At 36.1% G+C, this 11,276-nt stretch overlaps 2 protein-coding genes across 6 annotated transcripts; both read left to right on the top strand.

Moving 5' to 3' along the window:
• Positions 1-200: 200 nt before the first annotated feature.
• Positions 201-5,482, top strand: LOC134794105 (tRNA (34-2'-O)-methyltransferase regulator WDR6). The gene is made up of 5 exons (XM_063765813.1): positions 201-337; positions 405-697; positions 1,054-1,239; positions 1,944-4,291; positions 5,396-5,482. Exons 1-5 carry the CDS (start codon positions 277-279, stop codon positions 5,460-5,462), a joined length of 2,955 nt encoding a protein of 984 aa, XP_063621883.1. The 5' UTR covers positions 201-276; the 3' UTR covers positions 5,463-5,482.
• A 775-nt stretch (positions 5,483-6,257) lies between these two features.
• LOC134794104 (regucalcin-like) lies at positions 6,258-11,146 on the top strand. 5 transcript variants are annotated; one of them, XM_063765811.1, is made up of 7 exons: positions 6,258-6,282; positions 6,561-6,627; positions 7,430-7,643; positions 8,448-8,648; positions 8,978-9,190; positions 9,862-10,034; positions 10,538-11,146. In XM_063765811.1, the coding sequence occupies exons 2-7, from the start codon at positions 6,607-6,609 to the stop codon at positions 10,700-10,702; spliced, it is 987 nt and encodes a 328-aa protein (XP_063621881.1). In that variant the 5' UTR covers positions 6,258-6,282; positions 6,561-6,606; the 3' UTR covers positions 10,703-11,146. The 5 variants fall into 5 exon arrangements, with proteins under 5 accessions (XP_063621881.1, XP_063621880.1, XP_063621879.1 ...); XM_063765810.1 differs by having other exon boundaries at positions 6,264-6,282; positions 6,543-6,627; XM_063765809.1 differs by having other exon boundaries at positions 6,268-6,305; positions 6,543-6,627.
• Positions 11,147-11,276: the final 130 nt, after the last annotated feature.

Here is an 11,276-nt window from a genome sequence, read left to right as displayed (position 1 = left end):
CCCGCTTTTTTCTACTAACAAAGTGGGTATGCCAGAGGATATTTACGATATCGAGTGATAACGGGGCAAATGAGACGAAATATTTGATGTTCCCTTATTTTACATAATCATTTTTCGTGACCGGAACGGAACGTAACTGTCAGTGTCAACATGACGTTTTGCGTGTCCATGTTACCCATGTGAAAACTTAACGTAAATGTAACGTAAACAATTTAGTTTTATATTTTTAATAAATAATATCGTAATGGAATATACTTTAAGAAACCTTTATTAAGCATGGCTTTTGTCCGCACTGACGTGACAGCCGTTAGATTCCACCAAGACTTTATATTTGCAGGTAAATTTTGTGGTTATATTTGGCTACCAATTTCGAATTATTTTATTACTTAAATTATCGTTTTCAGGAATCGGTAGTTACACGAATATATTCAGCAAGGCTTCCTTAAAGTCTATACAGAGCTTACTTACGTTGCAAGGTCAGAAAATATATGGTTTCATGCCGTCAAAATGTGGAGAGAAAATACTATGTTTTGGTGGGAAACAGTTCACTGTTTTGAGTTTTTATGAACTAAACAGAGAGAGCAGTGAGATATATTCTCGCTTGTTCACGCCGGTGGTGTGTGACGACTGGTTGCACTCTGGGATATGGGTGGATGATGATAAAGTGGCCTTATTGACAGCCCATAATACTGCTCAGGTAAATAAATTTGTTGTTTTTAATCATATAATACTTTAACTGTTGTATTCTTGTCAGACTAAGTGCATACCACCATAAAAATCACAAATTGAAATTCAATTAGAATTATAAAATTGTGAACTAATGTTTTTACTCAGATTTTTAAATAACTTAACTAGTATCACTGTAAAGAGACCACAAGGGTGATACAGATCTAATCTGAATCTCTACCACTCTTATCAATAAAAGAAAAAAACAGTAATAGATATATAATCTTATTAATGGAATACACATTTATTATCTTTAATACAACCTTGCATCTAAAAGACGTTAGATTTTCAAATGTGATATAAATATTTATATTTTAAAATTTTCAGTTCTGGGACATTTCATCTCAAGCATTGCTGTCACAGCATAAAAGCAAAGACAACTCAATTCTCTACAGTGGTTTACTCATACCACTACAAGATGAGGTCCTGGTGTTGGCCGGAACTGTGTTCTCCGAAGTCATCATACATTGCTGCAGCGAGGAAGAGCCACTGCAGCAGTTGAAAGGACACAGGGTTTGTAAACTATTACTGACTTATTTATAGAAAGTTTACAAACTTGTAACAGTTGTAACTAGGGTTGCCAACTTTTATTTGATGGAATATAATATTTTCCAGAATAAGGCATCATAAATATAGTACTTTTAGATAAAATACTAAACATGAGTGTAATATACGTTTAATCGGTAATATAGTATTTTAGCGTACTATATATTTTTCCAAAAGTATATAGTACAGATAGCCAAAATATAGTACAATACTATATAATATAGTATGGTTGGCAACCCTAGTTGTAACTGTAAACCTAAGACTTTCCATAAGATAAGGAAAGATTTGAAATGTTGCTCAAAATTTCTTAGGGAAATTCAATAAATGGAAAGTTTGTTAAACTCTTGTATAATGTACCTGAAGTACAAGAGATTTCTTAAAATTTTTAGAAAACTTTTAGTCTTTTGTACAATACATATTTTTTTGTACATTCCGTATTCCAATAAAAAAAGAAAGAAAAGTTGTTTTTTTTAACAAGTTTTTATTTAGGTAGAATCTTTTCTTATAGTATTCTATTATCATGTTATAAAATGGTATTTAACAGATTTATCTACTTTTCCTTGATAATTATTTACATTTTATATAAAAAAAAAGATTATTGTGTTTATTAATAGCAGCACCATTTATGATAGGATCTAACTCCATACTAAGCATATTGTTTCTGATTTCAGGGTGTAATATTTTCAATATCGTGTGATCCCCAAAAAGAAATCATTGTCACTACATCTGACGACAGATCCTTACGGATTTGGTCTCCAAATACAGATAGCAAACACAAAATAAACACTAAAGAATACTGGCAACACACAGAAATGCTATGCAAGTATGAACTCTATGGCCACTTAGCAAGAGTCATGAGATCCTGTATTAGTAATAACATGGTAGTTTCTGTAGGGGAGGATGGGGCTGTTTGTTTCTGGGATTTTAATGGGAGGCCTCTAAGGAAGAATTTGGCTCATCAGAATAGTTGCATTTGGGCTGTAGATGCTGATAATGATAGCTTAATTACAGGGGGAGGTGACTGTGGTATTATGGTTCATCCTTTGTCTGTGGCTGATGTTAGTCAGAATTATATTTTGGAAAGAAATGAAGACGTCAAGAAAGTAATGTTTACAGCTAGGAGAAATATAGTTATGATGACTGATAATTGTATAATTTATTGTGTTGACGGAAAAGATAAATTGAAGTATAGATTGAATCATACTTCTACATATAAATTGCTAAGCATGTCTTTATGTAGACAGATTATTGCAGTATCTGATATGGATGGGAATTTAGATGTTTTTATCGAAAATTGCAAAGAAGATTGTTTGCAGAATGTAATAAAAACTAAATTGGAATTTGGGAAAATTCTATCTATGCATTGGGGTGACAATAGACATCTCATTTTCTGTTCACAAAATGGTGAAATAAATGTTATTGCAAAAGGAAATGAAGTGGAGAAGATTTGCAGTTATATTTTACCAGTTTGTAAAGAAAGATGGTTGACAGCTGCTGCTCTTGATGTCAAAAATAACATGACTGTTCTTGGAGACAGATGTGGTAATATCCATATCTATATTAAAGGAGAAAAGGATCCAGTAAAAACCTTTCGTAAAGTTCATGGCAGATACGGACCTACCTCAATAACTATTAAGGATAATGAAATTATTAGCACAGGGAGAGATGGAACCATTAGACACTTTGTCATAAGAAATGGTAAAGTCAAATATATCAGTAGTAAATGCTTAGAATTTCAATGGGTTGAAAAATTCCTAGACAGAGATGAGAATATCATTTGTGGATTTCAAGAAAGAGATTTTGTTGTTTATGATATAAAGAATCGTAATAAGATGTTGGAAGTGCCTTGTGGCGGTGGACATCGATCTTGGGACGCAGTTCGACAGATAGATAAAGTAAATGATAAATATGAAGAATTTATGAAATTAATATATATCAAAAACTCTGATATAAATATAGTTGCTTTCCAATTGAGTAAAATTGTTTCTAGAAATATTGTAAATGGTTCACATTCTAAAGAAATCAACTGTCTTCAATGTTGTACAAGTGATTTGGATCCATCAAAAGTGTTTTTCATTTCTGGTGGTGAAGATACTACTTTAAGAGTTTCTCATCTGGATTCTAGAATGGAATATGTAGATAGAGTTGTATATAAACATTTATCAAATATAAGAGCATTAAAATTATATAAATTAAAAGATGAAAAGATACTTGTCATATCAGCTGGAGGTAGAGCACAAATCTGTTTGAATATAATTAATTTTGAAAAGAAAGATGATGAAATAAAAGTGATATTTGAAGAAGTTCTAGATTATCAAATAAAAGGGACAGATAAAGAGAAGAAAGGTAATCAAAACTGGCGAAACTGTTCAATAGATTTTGACCCAGAAACTAGAGTCATGGATATCGAAACCATACAGACAGATTATAACAATTTCATTATATTCGTTGGATGCTCAGATGCCTATCTCAGAATATACAATATTAACATTGATGAGAACGCTGAATTTAAAGTGATTAATGAAGTAAAATATCACAAAACTTGCATTCTCAAAACACACTGCTTCAAATTTGAGAATGAAACTATTTTAGTAACTTGTACCACGAGAGGTGAAATAGCTTTTTGGGATGCAAGTAAACTTAACAATGAATTTCTGCCATTTTTCACTACAACAACCAACAAAAGTGGCATAAACAGTATATCATCCAAACTATTATCAAATGGAGATGCTTTACTAGCAACAGGAGGCGATGACAACGCCATACATCTTATTCTAACCAGCATCCAGCCTGACTTGACCTCTGCAAAGTTAAAATCTTCTTTCCACATGGATTCATTGCACAGCTCCCAGATAACTGGTCTATGTTTTTCTGGAGAGTATTTAGTGTCTGCGTCAATAGACGAGAGGGTCAGTTTGTTAAGATGGAAGGTAGAGGCAGGGATTCTATGTGAATTCGTTTCGCAGGCATTTTGCGATGTAGCTGATGTCCAGGGCATGGATTTGATGGAGAGTGACAGGTGAGTTAAAACAGCCATTAGAATTTTTGGCAACCGTATTGTGATCTAAAAAACCGTTACGATTTTTCAAAAACTGCTGGCTGAACCCTTTGTGCTATTGGCTAATATACCTATTTACAACAATCCTTTGCCATCATATTTTCTCGGAAAACGTTCGGATTTGTCATTATATTAGGTCCTTACCTATGAAATTGGCGTTTTTGTTCATAGATATAAGTCTGATCCTAGTTTTTTTTTTTTTACAAAAGTACATACACAATTACAATAAAACTACAGTGCACTCAATAAACAACGATTTTACATACAATTAATTGTTATTTTTTATTGTTAAGTGTTCAGAATTAAGCCTTGAAAATAGGTCTTTTCATGTGCTGTCGGTTCGAGTATTAAAATTACTTATATTTTTCTAATGGTACCAATTTTCAAGAAATGGAGATATTGAAAACATACCTTAAAGGTGTCAAAAATTACTGGAAAAATTTTGTTTGGTTTGAATTAGCCATCAAAAAAATATCCGCAAAATTAATTGTATGGAAATTCGTGTTTCGTTGAAATTCTCCGAACAAAACGCCAATTTCATAGGTAATGACCTAATATTTCTGAGGTTGACTGAAATAGCATAACACGTTCGTGCTTTTCCGTAACGATGGTAAAGGATTATTATTCACTACTTACAACTGGATCTTATGCCCTCCTCACTAAGCGCCACTTGCACCGTCCAGGGTTAGCCCACTAGGTAATCCGGGGTTAACCGGTTAAACCTGGCGTTACCATGGTTACCAGTACAATTTGACACTGAGTTAACGGTTAACCCCGGGTTAGTGGACCCTGGCTGGCGCAAGTGGCCATTAAGTTCACTGTTGAAGGAAAAGTACAGTCTGCGATAAAAACTCGTATCAAAAATGATCTTTTTGTTATGACAGAGCAGTGAGTCGCGAACTGTGAGTCGCGACCCCTGGCCTCTTCCAGCCTTAAAACAATACATATCTAAGCGAAACATTTTGTTCATACTAAGGGGGTCGCGTCATGAAAATGTTTGAAAAATACTGTGATAGAAAATCTATTATTATGAATCAAATGATCTTATGAACTATTTACTTTCAGTGAAACCATCAAGGTCTGCGTGTTTGGAAAAGGAATGGAGGCCATTGAACTGAAGAAACCAAGTTGAAATGAATAAATCATCGTTATGACCTACATATACGACATATGTGCTGTTTTGAATTAAAATTAAATATCACCACTTCTACTTTAGATAAATTTAATATATTCCGATTTATATTTAACTGTTTCGCAAAAGGAATAAATCACAAAACTTTAAGAAAAAAAAAATTATGAAGTTATAGGTAAAAATGGACCTAAAATAACAATTTATGTAAGTATGTTGCTTTTTTTCACCGGGCGCCATTCTTGACGTAGTAGTTGTGCATGAAAACTTAACGTGATCGGACGATACCGATTTTGTTAAAGAACTAGGTAATAACAAGTACCTAGTTAAGTAGTGAGAGCTTTAAATCAAGTATATCTTAGTCTAAGCAGCGGTCGGCAACCTTTTTTTGCGTAGTTTTAGTAGCGTAGTTAACGATGAGTAAGTTGACGCGGGCCGCACTTTGTTAATATTTATGACTTTATCAGACATTGTCGTTTCTCAATATTACATAGCCAGAGAGGCTCGCAGGCCGCAAGTGACAGTTTCACGAGCCGCATGCGGCCCGCGGGCCGCAGGTTGCCGACCGCCGGTCTAAAGAGTCGACATTATCATAATGACATGACGTAAGAAATATAAAATTACAACCACTCAAAACAACATTTTATTTCTATACCGTTAAGATCCAATATCGGACGTGACTAGATTGTTATATAATTAATACGATTTATCTACTTTCTGATTATGAGGTCGTAGGATTACCGGTGATTGTAAACACTTAAAACACATAAACAATAATTTAATTATATACATATTACTCTGTACCTAAATAACAAGTGGCGAGGTAGGACGGCTGTTTTTAATACAGTAAATCAAGTTTTTAAGTACTATATTTTAATTTTTAAAACATGACATTATTTTATGGTTAATTTATTATATTAGTCTGAACAATTCGCTTGCGTGTGATTTTGTTTTAGTTATTATCATATTAGATTAGTTATTTTCTTCAGCAATTTACATTATTGTACTTTATTTTAGCTTAGATAAAATCTGTTATTCCCTTTTTTAGGTAGGTACTTATAGGTACGTAATGTGTTGTTTTAGTTCAAGTGCTAATTTCAGCAGGAAAGTGTATTGAACATTTGAAGTAAGAATAAAGAATATCGAAATGGGATCGTCAATTTCTAAGGTAAATATTTATTTTCAAATGCCGATACAAACTAGATGTATGTATCACCTCCCATGGTTAGGCTTAGACAAAAAAAAAACAAATTGTAACAAATCTATTTGTGACCTTGAGCAGGCGTGGCTCACTCCGCGATTTCGTCGCTTTGCTACAGGTAGCTAAAAGTACATCCGTTCCACACCAATTTTGGTGGCTAGCCATAAGCCGCGCGTGGCGCTGTCGCCACCTAGCGGCCATATCTGTCCTGATCGTAACAGACGCGTTTTGTTAGAGCGAGTCTTCTGTACCTAGTACTATTATTTATTCTGTGCTTTGAGATTAATATTATAATGGAACGATATCGGTTCACCATAAAGCTGAATAAATATTTAACTAACATAACGCCATCTAGTGAAACTGTTTGCTCATCAAAAAGCGCCCTCTGTTGTGAGTAATTTTAACCTTATCGTGTACACATGTGCCCGTTATTCTCTCTTACAATACCTACAAGGCCACTTGGCATAGGTACGCGGTTTCATATCTCACAGCGCAACACGGCACTACGTAAGTTGTCTTTCTTTGAATTTGTGTCTTAATTATTAACTGGTCTCTGGCGTCGTGTAATGCCTCTTTTACACGCCAATATATAGAGGAGAGCGGGATTGGAGTTCCGATGTTCAAATAACATGATGTTTTAACATAACATGTTCAAGGATTTCATATTTAATAAATCTAAATGTTGTATCTCTTCTTATACTCATATAATCTTCTCTACTAATATCTCAATAGTTATTTTTATAGAATTCCAATTATTTATCATTTTCAGTCGTCATCAGTTTTGGAATCATCGACTTCAGGCATGACGTCATCAGTCAACGATTTTGGAATAAAAGTGGAAGCGATAGCAGATCGCGCATTTCTTCTGGGCGAAGGCCCTCATTGGGACGAACGTGTGCAAGCTCTGTACTTCGTCAGTATTAATGAGAATACTGTACATAAATATGATCCGGCTACGGAGAGCCTTACCAGCGCTACTCTGGGTGAGTTTTATTTATTTTTGTACAGTAATATCAGATGTATCCGACGGGGCAAGGTGCTTAAACTATAAGGGCCATTTGCACCATGCACTAACCCGGGGTTAACCGGTTTAACCTGGAGTTACCATGTGGTTACCATTACCAGTACAAATTGACGCTGGGTTAACGGTTTAACCGGTTAACTCCGGGTTAGTGGGATGGTGCAAGTGGCGCTAACATACCTACACTCTAATGTCTTGATAAAGAGTCTGTCTTCAACAAAACAAAAGAGTAGTGTGGGGAAGATCGATGAAAGGTACCTATATGGCGCTTTCCTATGTTCCATATGATAAGAGAAAGATGGATGGTCTCTAAGCAGGGGAACCATGGTCGGATGGGGACTGCTTCGTGGCCGCAGCACCGCAAACCATGGCTCACCTGTCAGGGCTGTTAGCACGCTGCTTTCTGGGTATCCACTGTTTAACGGAACCTCGATGAAAGATTCGTTGAGTTAACCAAGGGGACGCATGTACAAACGCTGCAATCAATATACCTTTTCCATACCTACCTTTATAATTTTGGAGGATTTCCAATTTAAACTGTTGTGAGACATACTAACATTGAATAATTTTAAGGTGTTAGTGCTTGAGAAAGGAGACTTAGGCTCTCCGAAACATGTCGTGCGAGTGACTTAATACAAGTGAGTCTAAACCGTAAAATTATTCAATGATAGATTTCCATTTTGGAGTACTTAGGTAATCTAGAACGAATTCAATGAATAACTATTTCCAGCTTCCAACCATACAAATTTAGTTTGTATCCTTTCAGAGGGCCGCCCAGGCTTCATAGTACCCCTCGAAGACCACTTGGACCACTTCATAGTGGGCTTGGAGCGCGACTTCGTAGTTATCCAGTGGGACGGCGTCGGCACTGCGAGGGTCGTGAGGAAACTGGGGGAGGTGGACCAGCAGTCTCCTAGGAACAGGCTGAATGATGGCAAAGCGGATCCTAGGGGGCGTATTTATGCAGGTTAGTTCTAAAAACTGAAAAATTCAAAACTCCAGATCGGCTAACAAAAGTGAGAGGAGAAAGACAAATAACCACTAGACTTGTTTGCGGATTGTTTTAATTTATAATTTTACTTTGATTTTACATTGTTATATTATTTTATTTACAAATATACCTAACAAGAGATTTGGCTCGATCCCTAAACGCCTTACGTTGAAATAGATGCCCCCTGCTGCATACGAAATAAAAGCCGCCTGTGGTCACCTAAATTTATGTTCTGTGTAATTTCTTTGTACTTTATTTTACTCATTGGGCACTTGAAATATATATCCACCTGCTTACTATTACAGGCACAATGGGCCACCAAGACGAGAAATTTAACTTGGACATGAATGCAGGCTCTTTATTCCGCTTGGACTCGCACGGCCTCGCCCCGCTCTGCGACAAGATTTCCATCTCCAACGGCCTCGCCTGGGACCTGGAATCTAAGGCCATGTATTATATAGACTCGCCAGAAAGGAAGATAAGAAGATACGACTATGATGTTGAGACTGGGGACATTTGTAAGTATACATTTTTGAGTCAGTATGTCCAGAAAAAAATAGCCAGGTTTTCAAAGTGCCATCCATGTCTCTGTTTTAAGATGGTCATAGTGGTGGCTAGACCTCCTCCCTTGGACTCTCGTCATGTTTGTGATTGCTGTGGCAGAACAGAAGATACCACTCTGGTATTAATTGGAATCATAAGTCATAGGAGATGTTGTAATCAATTTTACCCGACGCTGCAACAATCATCTGCTATAGATGTCGTCGATGTCGATCATGAGTAAAAAATTTATCATGATATGCATATTTATTTCGTAAAGTATGGTTTATCGTAGAATAACTTCCTACATATTAGAGGCATTGTCTTTTGAGGAAAAGAAAAGAAAATGATATCATGTACCGTGATAGCTAGGCAGTTGAAATTTTTACAGATGATGAACATATTTCTGTTGCCACTATAACAACAAATACTAAAAACAGAATATAATAAATATTTAAGTCGGGCTCCCATACAATAAATGTGATTTTTTTTGCCGTTTTTTGCGTAATGTTACGGAACCCTTCGTGCGCAGGTCCGATTCGCACTTGGCCGGTTTTTTTATTAACATATAGATATACCTAGTTTTTAACTTTTTCATGATACCTACGATATGGATCAATGGTCTAACTAAAGTAATCGATTTTTACAGCCAATCTCCAGTACATCTTCGACTTCGAGACAAACAAATTGGAAGGAAATCCGGACGGCTGCACCATCGACGCAAACGGCAACCTGTGGGTGGCGGTGTTCGGCGGCGGCTGCGTCCTGCACATATCCCCTAACGGCGAATTAATTAAACGAGTGGAGGTTCCCGCTAAACAGGTATTCATCATCATCTTCTTTAATTAAAGTCAGAGGCACCTCCCCCCCCCCTACAGGCTGGCTACGCCCTTAGTGACTTAGTTACTTCTCTTTTGCAACTTGTCATTTTGAATGGATCGACCTTCAAGTCTCAATAACGTATGTAATGTCTTTTAAAGTATTTTAGAAAACGGTATTTTCTACTTCAATGAAAGCAAACAGGACAAACGCTACGTTGGTCTGCTAAAACGATCGTTTGCCGACAATGTCTCTCTGTCTGTGGCGTCGTAACTCTCAAACGGATGAACCGATTTCGTTCCGTTTTTTTTACGTGAAAGCGAAATCCTTGCGATGGAATTTTAAATTTAGGTAATAGTCATAGAGATTTTTCTAGCACGAACGAGGCAACCCTAGTGACTTCCTTCCGATATTTAGTTTATTCTTGTTCATTTATTTCCACCATTTTCCATTTATTTCCAAGTTTAAGTTTTATATCAAACTGCCATATGGAATTATTTGTCCAGGTCACCTCCTGTACCTTTGGAGGCGCCAAACTCGACACACTCTACGTAACCACGGCGCGCCTCAATATCTCCGAAGAACAGAAACATCCGAGTGGGTGCACTTTCAAAATAACTGGGCTTGGAGTGACGGGTCTACCTAACAACAGGTTCAATGATACACTATAAAGTTCTCAAGGATATCATTTATTAGCGATTAAACCATCGACTGCATCCAGGACTTCGATACACTTTAGTTTAAACTTGACACACTTTACGTAACCACGGCGCGTCTCAACTCAACATCGACGAAGAACAGAAACATCCCGGCGGGTACACTCTCAAGATAACTGGGCTCGGAGTGATGGGTCTACCTATCGACATCAGGTTCAATGATACACTATGTGGTTGTCTAGGATATCGCTTATTAGTAATAAATCCATCGATTTTGCCCAAAACCTCGACACATTAGTTAACACTTGACACACTTTAGTTGACTCGACACACTGACTCATGAATTCTATGTCTCAGATTAATTTTTGACATAATTAAATGCATCTTGAAAAGTGAAAATTAGGCACCTATACGTACATATTATATATTTTTATTTTATTAAAAATGACATAGTCAGCTCATTTGTATTTCATTGATTCTATAAATCCTCGTCTTTAATATCATGTACCTAGTTTAAGTGCTATTGACCTTCTATGTATTTTTTATGTATATGGTGGCACGAATGATAATTTGCGAATGGTCGATATTT

Source organism: Cydia splendana, chromosome 10 (assembly GCF_910591565.1).
Source record: "Cydia splendana chromosome 10, ilCydSple1.2, whole genome shotgun sequence".
Taxonomy (NCBI): domain Eukaryota; kingdom Metazoa; phylum Arthropoda; class Insecta; order Lepidoptera; family Tortricidae; genus Cydia; species Cydia splendana.
Note: the sequence above shows the minus strand (reverse complement) of the source record. Positions and strands in the feature narration are given on the sequence as shown.